The sequence below is a fragment of the Ischnura elegans genome, chromosome 9 (assembly GCF_921293095.1).
Source record: "Ischnura elegans chromosome 9, ioIscEleg1.1, whole genome shotgun sequence".
Taxonomy (NCBI): Eukaryota; Metazoa; Arthropoda; class Insecta; order Odonata; family Coenagrionidae; genus Ischnura; species Ischnura elegans.
The window spans coordinates 79814649-79834583 of record NC_060254.1 but is presented as its reverse complement, the minus strand read 5'-3'; the positions used below and the strand labels follow the sequence as shown (position 1 = coordinate 79834583).

Here is a 19935-nt window from a genome sequence, read left to right as displayed (position 1 = left end):
AGCTTGATTTCGGAAGAAATTTGTAAATTTTAACAGTGAATCCAAAAATATACTACTATTAATCAACTCAGGAGCTAATTGACAATAAATAAAATAACATTATACAAAGATTCGAATGGACTCACAAATTATGGCAAATACCTTAGTTTCAGCCAAAAATGCCTACGATCTCTACTTCACCTTAAGAAAGGGAGTCAAGTCATAGACCAATTGCCTACCTAAATCCTTGTTCAACCTATATATTTTGATGAATTTATCTTTTCCCAGTGATATGGGAGATTTTGGCTTGTAGACAGCACAAGAAATTCCTTCCTTTTCTATCTCCATATTTTCAATACCAGCAAGTAATTGTAGTCTCACAAATGCAACGGCCATTTTGCTGTATTCTCATATGTGCAAAGCCGCGTTTGAGGGAGTGAGTGAATCTGCCGGTTCAAGAATACCAAATGCACTTGGTGTTCGAAAAAAGGTCACATGACTCGTACGAAACCCTTCCCTCACATGCAAGTGATAACTCAGGCATAGGCCCCTGAGTGGAGGACCCAAGATCAAGGCTCATGTGGGGCACTTTTTCATCATCATCTCTTCCTAATTTTTCTTTAACAGAAGGAATAAAATCACCATTCACTTTATGATTCGCCCCGACATTTTACTTCTCTGTCTAGATTTTTTTCTTTGCATGTGATGTTTGTACAGCATTTAATGTTTTCTCTTTTTTTCACCCAGGAGTAAATTTCTTACAATTCAAGCTTAAGTAGTCAATCAAATTGCTGTACTAGTAGAACTTTCAGTACTCCACGGAGGATGGAGGATAACTGGTAAGCTATATGTTTTACCCATTATATTCTATACTTCTCCAGCTATAAGATATAAAAGCAAGATTTAATAACTATGAAGTTGCTTCTCGGGAGCTTCCTGTTACAGATGAAATAAGTGATGGCACCATGGAAAGACGGTTGAGCACACCCAACTACTGCGGAAGAAACCTTTCTCTCCCTGGCTCACCCTCTCTGGATTACAACGTCTTTCATAAATTTTTTATCACTTTAAATGTTAGATAATACATTACATACTATCATATTCCAACATAAAAGAAAGACAAGTGCATAACTAATGCAACAATGTAAACATAACACAATTCAGGGACTACTTCAGAGTAAAAAAATGAAATTGTCATGGTACACTATAAAGAGAATGGTGAATAGAGTGCTTCCGTTAGAATAAATAATAAGGAAATTAAAATAAAATGTGCCACACAAAAACCTCAATCCTGGGTCTCCTGCTCATGAATCGATCAACATCAAATCAAAGTGCAATATGAAGTCATGGTGCATATCATTAGGAAACCAGAAAATCAATATACCTATCACAAATATTATCCTAAATACCCTATTCCACTATTTTCCTAACTGATAAGTGCAATGAATTTATACATACATACAAAAGGACCTAAAGCTCACCACCACATAACGTTATATGTGAATTGAGGCCTAATTAAATATAAATACATAGACTATTTGCCAAGAGATTGTAACATAAGTTTAACACATTCAGTGCAAAGCACGTCAATTGACGTGCACTGCCAGTCGAGCCGGAAGCCCTTTCTCTGCCTCCGTACATGGCTACTATCCACTTCCGAGTCTTCTGATCTTATTGTGGCCTTCAACAAGCTTCCCTCTTTCGAACCGTGTGCGATGTTTGTAAAAAGCAGTAATTGAACGGAAGTTTTGGCACGGAAACCTCTCTTATTTCTTATTTTAACAGCCGATTTTGACAACTTAAATGAAAATCGGGCCCGCATTGAATGTGTTAAAATACATAAAAAGCACTACCCTTCCTTTAGCCTCTAACTTATTGTGACGTCAAGAAATCATTACACCACACAATATAGGACTGCATGGATTAAACTTTTGAACATAACATCAAATGTATCGTAACTGACATCATTATGTTCCGTGCTGCAAAAAATCTATACTTTATCTACATTTTGCAGAAGGAATTACTATTGATGATTTAAAAATTCAGTTCAAGCCATTAATAATTGGGAATAATACCAGCATTTCAAATGACTGAGGTGATATGATGCCAGCCAGGGCAGTAAAATGCATGCAATATCAATTAATGATGATAGTGCAAGTGCAAATATAGCTTGTGCTTGAAAGCCCAAGGCAGAAAAGATATCGTAGAGCATGTATATGAAAACATTCATTAACTACAAGGTAGAAAAAGAGTAAGAGCTAATTGAAGCAACCTCACCTCCACCACTGTGCCCAGGTAGTAGCAGCCATCTTTGCTGGCAAGGAGCACATCTTCCCCTTCGACAAAGCAGCTTCTTTCGGCAGTGGTGCTGTCAGGCACAACTGAGCCTTCCTCAGAGCGTTCCTAGAGGGAAAGCAATTCACTCAAGATGCATCCAAAGCCAGAAAACCACCACCATGGTGTATTAAAAACGTGAACAGCTACCAAAAACTTCCTGCATTTCACACCCTGGAAAATGACTTATAAGTACTTACATAAATGCTAACACTCACTGGGTTATCCTCTCTATTTCATCATCCCAATTTTTCTCACAATCATTTGTTTGATACATAGAAGTATGAAATGAAAATCAAAGGAATGAAGCAAATGAAGAAAGGTTAAGGTATTGATGGCAATCAATATATTAAACAAAGATATTTTTGGCTCTTTTCATGGGATATGCTCCTAAAGGTACCACATTATGCACATCAACAATTGGCAAAGCTTTAATTAAATCATACTGATGTCACGAACTACATGTGCAACATATTTCCACCGTTGAATATATAACTAACCACCTAAGTTTCTTTGTGTTCATGCAAACAAAAATTTTCATATGGAAAATGCACACATAAGATAACATCATCCAGAAATTGAATGCTAATGCTTCATATTAGTATTACTATCTGGCTTCAAACTATTCCCGAGTTCTGGAACTATTTCGGCTTAAAAGTGTGAAAGAAACTCTAAGACTTCAACGTCACATGAACAGTATGAGAGTAAAAACCTGCACATGTAATAATTCAAATTTCTGCTGCATGTCTAACACAACGAAACAATTATCATTAAAAATAATATACTGTTCCGACGTGACAACACATTCTCGTGATTTTACACTATAATATGGTAGAGGGTAATGCGAGTGGTAACCTGACACAAAAGGAGGAATACGGCGGTTAGTTTAGCGATTTCACTAGGTAGCAGCATTCACAAAAACATAATCAAACATAATTTTTTTCCTCCCTAGAGCTACGAATGCCCCAAAAATTGCCAGTAAATTCACGGAGTAAGAAAGATGCCCCCACAGTTAAAAATGAATTATGAACACTTTCCCTCAATATTGCACTTAAACTGAAAATACGACCAATGTGCTCTAGGTCTTATCTCCTGAAGAATATCATGAATCCTTTGACAGTTCACAGTCCTTATTTCATAAATCGTTAAATCTTTCAGACCACACTGACATGCAGTCACCGCAGGCACTTATGACAAAATTATTATGATATTCTTACAAAGGCACGTAATCCTTATATCCAGAAACAAGACCTTATTCCAGAGATGATGATGCCACATATTCTGAGCTGACAAATGCAAATTAATACTCTACTCGAAGTCTAAGACCGGCTCGCTTCCCTTAAGCATAAATAAATTTCTAACTCACTCACACTAAGCAATAGCGAAGAAGTGACATGTTCACATAGAAAAAATTAAAATTTGCTCCATTGACATGTTTATTCCAATAAAAATATCTAAAAGTCACAAATATCTCAGATAAAATATTGGAATTACACATTAAAACTTTTTCACGGAGAAGTTACACAATAAATTAATCCCTTTAGCCACACTTCTGATCTGAACAACCAAAATACATGTCTGTTGAACAGATATATCCCATGATTTGGCAATTGAGTAAGCATGCATAGCCAAGCAAAATCATTGATTCACTCACCTTCTTTCTCTGGTTTAATAATGCCATTATGAAAATTTCCTAGTCTTGCAGCTACCAAGATTACAGACCCCACCAACTTTGGGGTTATCCAGGTAAGCACTAAAAGCGTTTATACTTCGACGGCTCATAACCAGTTCTTGACTAACCTATTGACAAAAAAAATATTAATGTCACGCTTAAGCTATTCTCTCAAATAACGACGAAGCAGCTACACGCAAGCATGCCTGCGTAACATCACTGGGCAATGTGATCGCGTATAATTCAAATTTGGGGCGTTCTCCCGACATAAACAATTACGTCAAACAGTAAATTACATATCTCGAGTCCTGTAGGTCAGGCCCAGCAATACAATTCTTAAATGAGTAGCAAGACAGAAACTTCAGCAAAAAATTACTACAATTTAAATCATTCCCCGTCAACTGTTGCCGTATTAAATGTCACGAAAACAACTACTACGGTACACCTATTCTTCCCCTTGAATAAAACCTATCGCCTAGAGCAAGTAAATTGATACCGCAATACAATAATTGAAAAAGAGCACCAGTTCAGAAGTAAAGTAAGGTAAATAACGCCACTATTTACCAATTTAACAAGGTATAAATGCCAAACAAGTCCATTCTCAAACAACTACCGACGTCGGCCATGATAGGCTCGAAAAATTTGAGTTCATAAGCGCGACGCGCGGCAAAACGAATCAGTACATCAACTCCAAAATATTTAAATTTAGTTCAAATTTTAAGGTCACTGCAGAGGAATTACGATATATCCAAGCATACACAACAAAGAGCAGTAATGAAAGAATTAGTTGCATGTAATCCATACCCGTTGAGTGCCTCGCTATAGTATTCAAATTTTGCACAACTCCATCTTGTAAAACGATCAAATATCGACTTAGTTCTCATGACATGAATTTTGAAATTTAACTGGTCTAGTAACTTTAATTCAGTTATTTATTTCAATATAAAGTATTTCAATTAATTTTAATCGTAAAATACACGACGCATTGTAGATATTAAATGTTTTGAATAGTCGACTACAAATTACAGAAGTAAGCTTGACTAACGCTTACCAAAGCATATGTTCTAATATATTCGAAAATAATGTTCGCTGCCGGTGTATGTTGTTGCTTGGATTTGAAATTATTTTGTGTTATTTTCACTAATTTTTGAGTGTACAAGTCTTTATATTTATCCTCATTCTTTCCAATTCCCGCTGAATCACGATACTGTTGAGGCAGTGGACAGATTTCCGTTGTACGTCTCACGCCGCGTGAGTTTTGTGGTCGTCGCTGTGAAGCGACTTGTCTATTTAGGTTATTAACGGGATCAAGCAAGAGAGTAATATTTCGTAGCTAAGCTTCATTAAGGTTGCTTATTAGTGTACTGCGACTCCAGGTCATCGCGTAGCGTATGCGTTGAAGGAAAAACAGACTGCGTCGATAATCTTGTATGTGCGACCCAGCTTTCGCTCCCCAAGTACACATCTGTCACTTGGCATGTATTCATTTTCCAATTTCTTACCTTTGCTATTTTGATTTTTAGTTTGCGTAAGCACCGTTTTGTCAAGCTAAGATACGTTCAAGGTATGATCTTCAATATCAGGCCTTGCCTATTATTGTCTTTCATTGTATTTTAACTAATTTCTTGCAGTGAAGCCTATCGCAATGTCCTCTCCTTGGTGATTTGCTTAAAGATGAAGTACTGGCGAGAAACCGATCAAAAGGCTCGCTAATTATCGGCGGTTTCTATCATTTATCTTTAGTGGCTGGTAAATAATAAAATTAATGAAAAACCTCCTGTGAATCGATAATCAGCTAACAAGGAACTGGAGAAGTACTAATCAATCAATTTGAATTATTTATTAGTTACTGGCAAAAACTGACCAGTAATCAGATCACCAAACTGTGGCACGAACTCTTGCAAATGTTGTTGGAATTTTAAGGAGTTCGTTTTTCTCTCACCTGAATATGTCCACCCTTCTTCAACTGCCTTGAAAGTCATAGTGCTTTTTTTACCGGATTTGGCCCACCGTACTGAAAAGGTTCCAGGGTGACATGGATCCTGGGGCCTTGAATCTGTGTCGTCTTCTTCTATACTGTACAGCAGTCTCTTTTTATGTGAAATTCATTTTTGATGACTATCTACTTTGAACGTTCCAAAATGTGTTGGCAATGCTCCTTTTATTTTGAATAAAAAATTCTCATAAGTTACGATAGTTGGTATGGAGGGACAGATATTAGAATAAGGATTAGCAGAGGGTGGGTAGGTAGTACCCTCTCAAGTTAACACATTTACCCATGGGCAGAGTTTGGAGTTTCATGTTGGGGGGCCAGCGATCCTGATTTGGTTTAAGGGGCTATGCAATTATGAAACTACCCCCAAATGAAACGGGGGAGGGGGGAGGAGGAGAAGGTTCCCTGGGACCTCACCTGGAAAATTTGTTTATATTAGCCCCTGAAAACAGGATTTTAAGGACTATCTAAAACTAAAATGTTTAGATATTTCTGCAGGTTTCATACCTTTTTTTGGCAAGGAACCATTGTAGTGAGGGGGCCATGCTCTTCCTGGTCCCCTCAAAATTCTATCCATGCGTGTACCCAACATATGTATCACATGACGTGGTAAAATATAAACGTCATTAAACCCAGGAAGAAAAATTAGGCACACATCAAATTAAATACTGCATATTCAAAAATTTTAAATTTTACTCGCCTATGAAAGTTCAAACCTCAAACGTAGCCCAATTATTTGCCACCTTAAACATCAAAGATTTTTGGCAGGATTTTCCAGTGGATTCATGTGTGATTTTAACCTAAAAACTTCTGTTCCACAGTCAATTATTGAACATTCCAGATAGGCTGGTAGCCGGAGGGGTCTTTGCAGGTTTCAGCCCCCTTGAAATTTTTTCCCTTGTGCCAACTTTCCATTATACATCTGATGAGGAGTCAGAAACACCCATCCTCTAACTCTCCAGTTTTCCATATACGAATGTAGTTACATTTAATAATTTCTGCCAATTATTAACAATGAATTTAGCTTTCAGCATTATGGAAACAAAATATTTATCTGGCTTGATGAAATGTATGGTTTTCTCAATGCTTGCATTTTGACAACAAAACATTGATATAGGCAACCCACATACCTCCTTACCACCCCTTGATAAAATTTTCTGGGCATGTGCCTTTTCCAGGCAACCACACTCTCCCTATTAACACTCAAATACAGAGCCTGAAAATCTAATTTTATCTTGAATAATATTTGCAAGTCACAAGTCATCCCTTCATTAGATTTCCCTAATAAATACTTTTAGAGGCCATTTCATAGCTTGATGATGGAAATATGTTCTTAAACTTTGGTCAGTGGGTAGATTCTAAGAGTGTGGTGAGTAAATGTGGTTTAATTTTAAAATGAATATCTGTGGTTACCAGGGGCACAGCTAGGAATAAAGGCTGGGGGGGGTTTAGGAGCAACTAATTCCATGGTGTGTGGGGATTTGGTATACCCACCAGGATAAGCGATAGGTGCGAGATTAATAAATTGCGGAATTTTAAGATAAATGGTAGAAAATGGTTAGTTTTACGGCTTTATGAGGGATACTTTATTCATCCTTACACTATTCTATTAGTAATATGAATCCAATGAAGTAAAATGGATCAAACTTAAAAATTTCTCTGAGCTCTGGGGGGGGGGTTTTATCCCCCAAAACCCCTCCTTGTTGCGCCACTGATGGTTACTACAAACTTAAAGCTACCCGGGTTTACTATGGTCAATTATGTGTGGTACCTATATGAAAAAGTCAAATGAGGTGTGAAAAATACATACAAGGGAATTTTCTGCAGTTACTCAGCTGTGAAAAGCACTCCCACCTCCTTGATATCTGCCAGCTGTTTTCAGATGATCCCCACCCTACTCAGTAGTTAATGTAGTTGATGTGTGATACCCTTAGGTGGGGCTCTATTGCATGCGCATCCGTTATGTTAAATGAAATTTCTATATTAACTACCCACATATTTATGTCACCCTCACTCAGTAATTCAACCCTAAGGTTGGTTTGGTTAGGCAAGGGTTGAACTCACGCCAGACTTAACAACAAGCGCCTGAATATCCAGGGGCAGATCCAGGATTTCTTTCTGGTGGGGGGGGGGAGGGGCACAAGCAGGGTCGTATCCAGGATTTTGTTCTGGGGGGTACAAGGATACCTCGTAATACAAAATGAATGCCATGATAATATGGGACCGTATTAAAAATCTTGCATATTTTCAAGGGTCTGGGGGGGGGGGGGGGGGGGGCTAAATCTGCCTATGTGAATATCATACAGGGTGGGGGACCACCTTGGACCTGGAGGAAATTTTAGATGTCTGATGGCCTCACCTAGGGTTTGAAACCAAAATCTTTCGATCAGCAGCCAAGAGCTACCAAATTGGCCACCACTATACATATTTATTTCGTATGCACCTGTGGAGTCAGTCCTTAAAAATGGGACCAACATTCAAATTTGTCTCTTTCAATACCTCACTATGAGTAGCCCTGAACATTCAGCATTAACTTGATGTTTATTCTGATTTTACATTCAAAGACTTTCCTGAGAAATTCTTTTTACAAACCCATCATATCCACTTCATTCAGGGGATATTTGGATCATCTAAATGTTGAAAAATGAAAGGAATTAGCTTTTTCTGAACCTTTCAAGACCTAAGTGATTGGGAACTCAATACTATTTATTTCATCCTTAAAATTCACTCAATAAAGTTAATGTGCAATGAAAATACTGCAGTTTTAAACCATATTGACAATAGCTGACAAGAAGGGTGGATGCGTGCACCCATGACATGATAACATTGGCAGTAGCATGGAATAAGACACTTAGGCTGTCAGTCAGTGATGGTAGAAAAAGTCTAGTAACATGTCCAATTCCCAAAATAAACTATTGCATGAACTGTAGACTTTGAATCTTATATAAGACACACAAGTGCAAAATTCACTTTATGTTTCACTAGGATGAAATTTGTTCTGAAATATATTATTTCAATTGGAGGAGATTTGAATCCTGATGTCCCAATTACCTGATCGTACATGCTTATCGTACACCACCAAACCATATCATAGTCTGAAGCTAATTTCTGGGAGAGGAGAAAGGTCGTCTATCAAAGGAAATGTTCACATCTTCATTTTGTATCTCGGGTGAAAAGGCCATATTTACAATGCGATTAAGTATATGTTATATTTTATTAAATTAGATGACCAACTTACTATGTACTGGTAGGGAGTGGCCTTAAAAATAATGGTGAATGGAGGAAAGAGGGCTCACCCAAATAAAACCCCCTGCTGCCTTGCACTTGTTTAAGTTTATTACTATCACCATCATCACAGCAACCTCATTTGTCTTCTTGTTTCAATCTATCCCTAAAAATGGAAGCAGTCGTCAGTTACTGAGAAAATATTTTTGTGTTGAACATTTTGTTTGTATCGTATCGAAAATTTCATACCAATTCCCGATTAAAAGCAAATTGATAAAATAGATCTGTAACAGGTACATATGGAGCTGCAGCTCGTGATCTGGAATTTTTGGGCTCAAGAAAAAATCTGGAATTGGGATCCCTATCATTTCCATTCATTCCGTATTAGTTTCAATCCCTATGCTCACTGGGTCCCAATCATTTCCAAGCAAGTGATTTTTAATACTGTTAAGTATCACATCTGAAAATTAATTTTGACCATGTAATTCAACTTCTTACGTTGGAGGAGAAGGGTTGGGAACAATACCGCAGTTGTTGATGAAGACTGAGAGGGGGTGATAATAATCCCTAAATAGGTAATATGAACATATAGTCAATATACAAGCCTAAGCCAATATCCTACTTAGATTTTTTCTGCTTAAGATATTTTTACAAGCATTGCATGAAAATATGCATGTCATTATATGTGGTCACATGTATGGGGAAAGTTCCTAAAGCTTTCCTTTGGGGTTCACGATGAATGATTTTGATTTGATTTAATGGGATTCAATGGTTGGATACCTGACCAACAATTGGGAGATGTGGCTTTGAATCTCCGTCAATTCAAATAATACTTTCACGATGAATTTCATCCTTTTTGTGAATACTTTCATAAATAAATCCCTCAATATGAGAAAAAAAATAAAAGACATGAACCGTTATGTTGATTACAGATGAGTCCTTTTCTTGTTTAATTTATAACTACGTATTTCTTGAAATATACTAGAATAAATCTTTATCACCACTTCAACTCTTTCTCTACTAATGACGAAAATATGCGGCAGGACGTTTCTTGACCCAGGAAACAAAAGCAGAAAATTTTCGTCGGGGATTTTTCCACACAGGAGAACAAATGCCGAATATATACGTTTCCTTACTCTCCCTTTTATGATGGTCACGGGATTGCGAAGTCTTAGTTTCAGAGCCCAACAAAGCAGAACTTAGGCCGAACCCTCGAAATCCAGGAGCAGGTACCCCGACACATCGTCTTACATTACCCCTCTTTGTGGTAAGGGGCCCCAGTCATTCAATTGTTCATTCAGTCAGTTTTTGAAATAAATATTTGTTCCTTTCTTAAAAAATATAAACTAAGAATTGAATTCTTTGTCTTTTGAGAAGTGTTTACAATTTTTAAATGAAATTCTATGTTAAATATTAACTTATATCTCGATTTCAGTGTATACATCAACATGGAAATTGTTGCTGCATTTAATGCATTACTATATTCACGGCAGAGCTTTGTTCAAAATTTGACGATTCTCAGAATAAAATGAGGAATTCAATTCAAAGTCTGCAATTTACGTGCAAGCAACAATTATCCGTACAGCTAACTCACATAAACAAAGCATGATTGACCGTGAACCAATGCTGCTGGTAGGGTTATAAACCCAGAAAGGAGGGAGCCCAACTACCCTCGGAGTCGGAGATAATGCGGAGTCCCTGCTAGGAAGGGTCGAAAAAGATTGGTGCTGAGTGTGTGTGATTATCCGCGAGACCCTTCTTAATGAATGTGCTGCAAAAATGTTCCGTACAGAGGGGATGGAAGAGTCTCTTTGGGCTCAGTACAGCAGTCATGCTAGGGAGAGAACTGCACCGTCTCGAAAGGGTTAAGGATTTCTGATCCTTACCCTTAGATCAAGATAAAATAGTGCAAAGAGCACTCTTTCAAATGGAGTGGATAGCTGCCTCAAACCTGTCCAGCCAGTATTGATGATGTAGGTTATTTTCTGGGACAGTCATTCAGGAAATACCTATTACACTACATTCAAGGCTAGACTTGTCAGTGGCTCAGCGAGGGGGGGGTTTTGGGGGATAAAACCCCCCCCCCCCAGAGCTCACAGAAATTTTTAAGTTAAATTACTAATTGGATTAATGTTGCTTATAGAATAGTGTGAGGTTTAATAAAATATCCCTCAGAAGGCCGTAAAAATCACCATTTTGAACCATTTATCTTAATTTTTTTCCGGCGGAAGGCCTCCACACCTCCCGCTAACCCTGAAGGGTATGCAATACCTCAAACACCCCAGTATTAGTTGCGCCTGAAACCCCACCTAGCCTTAATTCCTAGCTGTGGCCCTGAGACTTGTCCGACTGTACTATTCTCGGACCATGGCAAATTTTACTGATAGAGGATAGGCAGCCTTGCCCATGGTTGATGCTACATTGTGTGTTATTACAATAGGGGGATGAGGCTTGTAAAACTCCAATTCAAGTTCCACAGTTCGAATTTAAATTTGGAAGCAGGGTAAACTAGTAGGTGGAGGGTTTGGTAACTGAACTAAAGGTCCCAGGTTTAAATCAGTTGGGGATCCCGTGGTTAACCACACCAAAAATCCTTGGTTTGCAACATTATCCCGCTGCAGTAATGTGAGAAATTTGACATTCTCCCAAGCCAATGTTCTCCCTCTTAGTTTGATCAACTACACTATTCTCCTGAACAGAATAGGTCTATTGAGGATGTATTTAGCATAGGTAGGGGTATCGTACCAATGCTTGGGAAATGAGGTTTGTTATCACTCAGTCCACCATCAAAATCCAGCTTCTGTTTTTGGGTGCTTGGTCTTCAGGTTTGGGGGTGGGCACCCCTGGTGGGGGAGAAGAAATACCCCTATCATTACCTGGTGATGCAATGGACAATTTTAGGAAATGTGTGTAGTGTAATGACTACTCCGCATTCTTTCCCACCTCCCGCTGGCTTCCATTCGTCGCTCGCTGTTAATGACTTACAATCTCACGGTAAGGCTGATTGCCAGGTGAGAGTCAAGGAGTGGGGGTTGGAATCTGCTAGTGTTGGGTCAGTGTACGCAAGGCAGACAACGGTTGCATGGATGAGAAATGGGTGGAGGAGGCATCAGTCAGATTGTTATTGCAAATAAAGCATGTCATAGAGTGTATGTCTTCCAATCTCACGTTAATTCATCACCCCCGTTTCCTTGATGCATCTTCAAACAACCTCCCAATCGTTGATTGATTTACAATAGATGATTAAACGAAAATTTTCATCTAAGGGTCCTTCTAAAATATCCTCTATATGGGTGCAACAATCTTAAGTTTTATTGTCACTACAAAGAAGTTATTACTACCAGCTTACTCTAATACTGCTATTAGTAAGTCTAAATTGATGATTTTTTAGGTAAAAAATTGGTGATACATACACGTTATACATATACATTCTTTGTGAAAGATAAGGCTTCAAGTGTTTACACGCCATTTATTTCAGTTGGCCATTTTACAAAGTCTTAAATAAGTTCAAGAAAGAGTCGTGAACATTTTGGCATTTAAATCAGGAGAATCACATTCACTTCAATTATATTTATATAAATATATATATATTTATAGATATATACAATATGCCTAATCAGAAAGTCACGTAGGCAAGCAGTGGAATTGATGATGTGAAAAGGCCCCATGGCCAATGCAAATGAAAGTCTACTCATGCTTACTTTGGAATATCAATCCTTTGAGACAGACCAGCAAGAATTTAGCAGGGAAATGGGTCGTGCTGGAAAAGATAGTGTGATTTCAAAGAAAATTAGAATTTTTAGATTGGAAAAATCAAGGCTTATTATAGCTTCATTTCTTAATCAAAATACCTATGCATTGGCATTAAAGTCGCACTGAAACTATGTATTTGGAAATCACATATTCTCCAGTTAAAGAAAGTGCCTCATACCTCAGATTCATAACTTCATAACTTGTGATTCATACCTTGGTTATAAAAAGGAACCCCGAAGCTTATAAAAAGGTTAAGGGACTTCACCATCACTTGAAGCTTGGAAGTAGAAAATTTTAAGGCATTCTCACAACACTATTTGTGTGAATGTAGCACAAATAGAGTAAGCTACAGTTTCATGATTGAGCAGACATTTTCATATTCTGATGAAAGGCCTTGAAGCATCTCCTGAAAGACAGACATCACACATGAATTGATGATGATACTGAAATGAACAGAAAAGTTACCTTTTCATTGGAAGAGGGAATGCTTGATGAACACCATGATGAAGTACCTTTCTACTTTAGCCATGCCATGGATACATCTGATGCTTTTCTTCTCATGACATGTGTTCACTATTATTGAAACCATTGTAAGACTCAATTGGTCCCACACTTCAACTTGTATTGTACCAACAATATCTGATATATAACCAACATATTAGTGTATATCTCAACAAGGCAGTTACTCTTAGACAAAAAGAACTCAAGCCGAGGATGAATGTACACTGAAACAGTTTAGTAATGATCACATATGCCGAGTAATATAAGCCAACGTTCACATTTTGTACAGCAAACACATTGAATTAATTGTGTTGGCTATGCTGGAAGCAACATTAATTCTCAGGAACAACTACACAAATCCACAAAAGCTTCAGTCAGCAAAACATAGGTAGGTAGGTACCACCTGGCAAAACAATATTAAAAAAACCTGAATGTTGGTCTCAAATTGACACACAGGATAATATTTCCCATTTCTTTCACACATAAGTCTTCACAGTATCATCGAGATGCATCTTCATGAATAAAAAAATTCACTTTTACATACACTAATGACATTTTTCACATGCGAAGGGACAACATGGTAACCACTTACAAATGATTTCAGGACCACTTCATTTGTTGGGATGAATGATAAATGAGATCTGTTTTGACTAACTATGGATGCATTACTTTTACGGTCGAAGTGCCAACCGAAGATGCAAAACCATCTACAACACTTGGCATATGCCAGTTTTTAATGCCATTCCCTTGATTGCAAATAAGAATATTTTGCATTATCATGCCTTAAATAACACAAGTACATAAGCCTCACACCTTTTAAATGTCCATGGTGCAAGATTGATGATCAAAAGAAGACTGATGAAGTTTTGCCTCAGGGTAACAAAGGGAGTCAGTCATCACCCATGAAGCACATGGATTTAAATACACCATATAAAGCAACACTACCTTAAATTTTGGCTACAACAAGCTTTGAAAGGATTTTTGCTTGAATGCAATAGCTTTGGAAAGCCTTGGAATATTTGATGACCTCATATGCCTTTGAATTCCTCTATGATAATGTGATAAGGAATATTGATTATGGGAACGATAATTTAAGACAAGTAGATTGCTATATCACACACAAAAAAATAATCAAATAAATACTTTTGACAAGCAGAAAAATAACTTAAAAATGTGACAAAGATATTTGATAAAGGAAATGTCCTTTTCAACTTTCACCATATTTTTACCCCAAGGCATCAGAAATGCATATATTCAGCTTTGATGGCAAAAAGGTATACCTAAACTATAGCTTGAGCCTAAATGGTTCAAAGAAAAGCCATTTCAATTATCTCCTTTCCCTTGTTTTATAGCCAACTGCTTGAGAGAAAACATGTTTCTCAATTTGAAGTATAAAAAGAAAAGCTTGACACAAAAAAGCCAAGAGTATATTGAGAAGTTTCTAGTGGGCATAAATAAAAAACCAACTGAAATGATAATAACAACCTTATTTCATCGTAAAAATCTCCATTGAAATACTTATCAAGCGGAAAATTTCAGTTGCCATTACAGCAACCTATATGTTAAAAAAATATTAGAGTTAAAGAAGGGTGCTTTTGGTCAGAAAAATAGTTTGGGATGGATATTATATTGATTACTTATTAGCCAGATTTCAGAGTGGTATTCTTTCTTGCAGTATTGACATAAAGTGTAAACCTACACAAGGCTATAGCAAACAGGGGAGGGTTCGGGTTCGGAGGGGATCAAACTCCCCCAACAATTTTGATGGAGCAATGGTGCAGTTTTGAGTAAACCCTTCAGAAATAAGCTTTCATTTCTCACTGATGTTAGGAGTTAGGGTTTCCAAGAAAATGAATATTGGGTAGGAGACCTAACAAAAGTTCACTAGAAACAACTTTTACAGGGTTACGACAGCATAATTAACTCTCCAAGTATTCAGAGATGTATTATGGTGACATCCGTATGTAATTCAGTGTCAGATGAATGGGCTAAGAAAGGGCAAAGGCCCATGATTGAACCCAGGCACATCTAAATTAATGGAATGATATCAAAACTTTTTTCTCAACCCCTTATCGTCTGCAAAAAGATATGGGTTATTTTCTTCGGATCTTGACCCTTATTGAGTTTGGCCCCACAAGCAAATAATGTTCCAATGCCCCCAAGTACATACATGCCTCACTAAAGTTTGAACGAAAGGTAGAATTTATATCATTAGCACACTAGTATACTAATTTCACAAATATAATGGATTACCTAATAGATATGGATGGATTGGCAGCCCAATATGAGACTTTTCAGTGGTAGATGCAACTTTGAGAAATTTCATTATATTAAAAATAATTAGTAATGTTCACAGACTTAAGGAAATGATTTTAGGCTGATAGTGACCTCGGCATGATTCCAAATTGGGTGAGAATGATTAAAATATGGTGAAGTTTATTTATTTGTATTATTTTCCCTTTAAGGATTCTCGCACCTCCCCCACTCCTTGATCGAAAAACTCCCCTCTCCAAATGAAACACCTCTTAGTGACCCTTACCTCCCATCTGAATTTTCTAGCTACAGCCTTTTCTGCAAGACCATGTCGAAACTGGCCTTCCATGCTTCATGAGTGCCCTTTCAGACCGACAGAGGCGTTTTCATGCCGTGGGCTGCTCCATATGCTTCGAGAAGGGGGCCGTGGAGGACGCCTGCCCCAGGGGGGGCGCGTGACCCCCCCTCAGCCGCCCCCTCAGTTCCTCCAACGACTTGGACTTGGCCTTGTTGATGCGCCGGTACTTGACGTCCCTGGGCTTGGTGACCGAGCGGTGGTTGCTCATCACCCGGTTGTACGCCACCTGCGTCAGTCCCGCGCCGCTCAGTCTCTCGAAGCTCCCGTAGAGCGCGAGGCGCCGTGGGTCCGCCTTGCCGCCGCCTTCGCTCCGGTCCTCGCTGTCCTCCGCGTCATCGCCCGCCTCCGAGTCGCGGCTCCCGCCGTACTCCCTTCCCGCCCCGGAAGCCAGGCCGTTCTGCGCGTCCGGGGATGTCTGCTGCACCTGCGCATTCAGATGGGAAAATGAACAATGGTTCACCAACAGGACCGGTTCTAGACATTTTTCCAGTGTAAGCGAACAACTCCTTCCGTCTTTCCCTCTCCAAAATAACCTGTGCGGTCATTGGCGCAGCGAAGGGGGGTTTTGGGGGTTAAACCCCCCCCAGAGCTCAGAGAAAATTTTAAGTTTAATCCATTTTACTTCATTGGATTGATATTACTAATAGGATAGTGTAAGGATGAATAAAATATCCCTCAGAAAGCCGTAAAATTCATCATTTTGAACCATTTAGCTTTAAAATTCCGCAATTTATTAATCTCGCAACTACCGCTTATCCTGGAGGGTATACTATACCCCACACACACCGGTATTAGTTGCACCAAAACCCCCCCAGCCTTAATCCCTAGCTGCGCCTCTGTGTAAGGTGGTAGGGATTCCCTCTGGATACATATTAAAATAAATACCTTAAGTACCTTAGGAATAAGGGTCGAGACTTAAATATCAGCGTGAACTTAAAACGGCAGAAAACTCTCTCCCGAGGGTTATTCCATACTCAGGGCCGGTTCTAGACATTTTTCTAGTGTGAGCTAACAACATTCCTTCTCCTCCTCCTCAAAAATAACCTGAGAGGTGGTGGGGATTCTCTCTGGAGACTTTTAAAAATAAATACTAATACTTTAAGAATAAGGGTCGAGACTTAATTCCAGCATGAACATATTATGTGCTTGCTCTATCATATATTGAATGTGATATTTTTGAGGTTAAAAACCAATTATTTATAAGAATTCAGTGAAATGCAAATAAATCATCAAATACAACACAAGTCGGCTCTCCAGGAATTCAACCATTTATTTACTCGAAAAATGAAAACAAACTTAAGAAGTTCATACTTAGAAAACTAAAATGAGATTTTTCTGGGGTATGGGTATCCATTTTACGATATATCCTTGCTTATTCAATAATTTTGTGGAGTAGAACAACCCTCAACCTTTGGTCTCCTTGCTTGATTAGTACTGCACATTGGAATGAGCGCTTAGACGCCCCTTTTTTGCTTAGCGACCGCATACATCGCTTACCGCTTAAAACCGGCCCTGTCCGTACTCACCGGATTCAGGTCATGACTTCTCCTCGAAATTTGATGCTGAATTCCCTATTTATGTACCTGTATGTCGTCGTCAACGTCCTCTTCGACGCTGTACACAGTTTCCAGGACCTCGGGCCTCCTGAGCAGTCCGTTGCCGCCGATCGGAGTGCTCACGCTTCGCATCTTCTTGAGCGCCTGGTAGCGGCTCTGGTCCACGGCATCCGAGATGCTGCGGGCCACCCGCAGGGACGGAGGGTCTTGGCCGATCGACGACATGGACAAGGATGAGTGTGGCGCCTGCAAGGTGATATGAGGAGTTGTATCACGAATCGCGTGTGCATCAAGGAATAAAAAAAACACTATTCACACGTGTAAACCACGCACTCACGTATTCCACACCAGTGGCGCAGCGAGGGGGGTTTTTGGGGATAAACCCCCCCCCCCAGAGCTCACAGAAATTTTTAAGTTAAATCTATTTTACTTAATTGGATTAATATTGCTTATCAAAAGACCGTAAAAATCACCATTTGGAACCATTTATCTTAATTTTTTTCCGGCGGAAGGCCTCCGCACCTCCCACCTACCCTGGCGGGTATGCAATACCCCCAAGACCCCCAGTATTAGTTGCGCCTAAAAACCCCCCTAGCCTTAATTCCTAGCTGCGTCCCTGTTCCACACAACTCCCATGGACTGCTTCAATGATTCTTTTTCTATAATTTCGATAGCGATAGACTTGGGAAAATAAAGAGACGCGTTCTCAACATTCTTTGATCCTTATCGAGCCAAAATCGTGGAACCACTTCGTATTTTATCGCTCAACAAAGTTTTCAACCATTTTCCAATCAACTTAAAGCATTTAATCATAATCACTGAATTAAAAATGTTGGAATGGTAAAACACGAAAGGAGACAATTTTAGGGTGGCAACTGTCCCCCTTGAACACCGATTCACGAGTATGACTAAAGTTTGAAATCATTTTTACGTTATAACATAAATGCAATCGATAAAAAATACTACTCTCCAAAATTTATTATTAAAACAGTTTATTTTGTAGTATACTCCTAAGTTTCCGAATTAATAGTCGTTGTAAGCGGATAGGGGGGTAGCCTCTCCCTCAATCTATCCGCTGTTACACTGTTAGCACCAGAATTTCACAGTGGGAAAGTAATTTTTCAAGAATCGTTTTCAACAAATGTGAGGCTAAAGGCAGGCGAGAAGTACATGAGCAAAAAATTGAGCAGGTAGAGTAATTAAACCATTTAGGCATTGGGAATGAAATACATGGAACAGGTAAAGAAGGATGTGTATGAGAAGACATACGTAGGTTTGAAAAGATTAGCTAATAGAAGAATTGAGTGGAGAGCTGTGTCAAACCAATCTTAGGATTTTTGACCAGTGATGATGATGTATATTATTCAGTGGCGCCGACTCCATGGGGCCTGAGGGGGCCCGAGCCCCCCAAAAAGTTCGTTATGGGCGTGAGAAAAAAATGTGTCAGCCTTGTCGATTTTCCCCGTAGTGTCTAGATATCGAGATTCGAGTTCTAATTCGATCAGGGTTCTAATTTTGATCATATGACTCTTCTAAAATGCATTAAAAACTTTAAACTCACTACTTATAAAATTTCCCGGGGCAAGATCCCCGGTTTGGGCCCCCAAATATTTTTTGTAAGTCGGCATCCCTGATATTATTAATCGTCAGGCAACAGGAGTAACGCACTGCTTCTCGTACTTTTTGATCTAGAGACGAGTTGAAAACTACTCGCGAGTATCGAGTCGAGTGTAGTAATTTCTGGACCAGGCAATACAACAATGCATGCTCCAACATATTCTCATTTTTCCAATCCCCTTGCGAAATTTCTTTTCTGGATGTAAAAAGAAAAAGATAATGAGTAACGTTGAAGGTAATTGTGACAGAATTAGGATATGACTGAAAATTAATGTGTCTTAAACAGCTCCATAGGCTCAATTGACATGAATTAACCTCTGTTAATATGCCGTCAATTCAATTTACATACGCATCCTAACCGCTAGGAAGATTCCCGTTGGCATTTACACAATTGTAATAGAGATTATAGACGTAAATGAATCATGTGATATTTGATCCCTTCAAGTCCTCGTGCAGGAAAACCAATTGTTCTACATGCTCAGGCAGCAGGTTTTGACGTCTCCATGTAACTGTATTACTGCTTGCAGAAAATTGTCTATCGCTACACCTTTTCTTCTGAACATACTACGGAAGATCAGATCATATAAATAAAATAAGAGAGATAGATTGTAGAACAGACAGGTTCAGAATGTCTTTTTTTTCCACGATCAATAAGCAGTGGCGGATACAGAAAAAACTCAAGGGGGGGGCGCAA

At 38.7% G+C, this 19935-nt stretch overlaps 2 protein-coding genes across 2 annotated transcripts in view; both read right to left on the bottom strand.

Moving 5' to 3' along the window:
- The window catches only part of LOC124164971, a 46002-nt gene extending 41360 nt beyond the window's left edge, over positions 1 to 4642 (bottom strand). The window contains exons 1-3 of the mRNA XM_046542210.1: positions 4550 to 4642; positions 3968 to 4113; positions 2257 to 2382 (exon numbers count right to left, since the gene is read on the bottom strand). Coding sequence (XP_046398166.1) covers positions 2257 to 2382; positions 3968 to 3994 — 153 coding nt within the window. The 5' untranslated portion in view covers positions 3995 to 4113; positions 4550 to 4642. The remainder of the gene's footprint in view (positions 1 to 2256; positions 2383 to 3967; positions 4114 to 4549) is intronic.
- Positions 4643 to 12658: 8016 nt separating this feature from the next.
- Positions 12659 to 19935, bottom strand: part of LOC124165291 — a 687405-nt gene continuing 680128 nt past the window's right edge. The window contains exons 8-9 of the mRNA XM_046542634.1: positions 17652 to 17870; positions 12659 to 16492 (exon numbers count right to left, since the gene is read on the bottom strand). Of these exons, the coding sequence (XP_046398590.1) occupies positions 16097 to 16492; positions 17652 to 17870 (615 nt within the window). The 3' untranslated portion in view covers positions 12659 to 16096. The remainder of the gene's footprint in view (positions 16493 to 17651; positions 17871 to 19935) is intronic.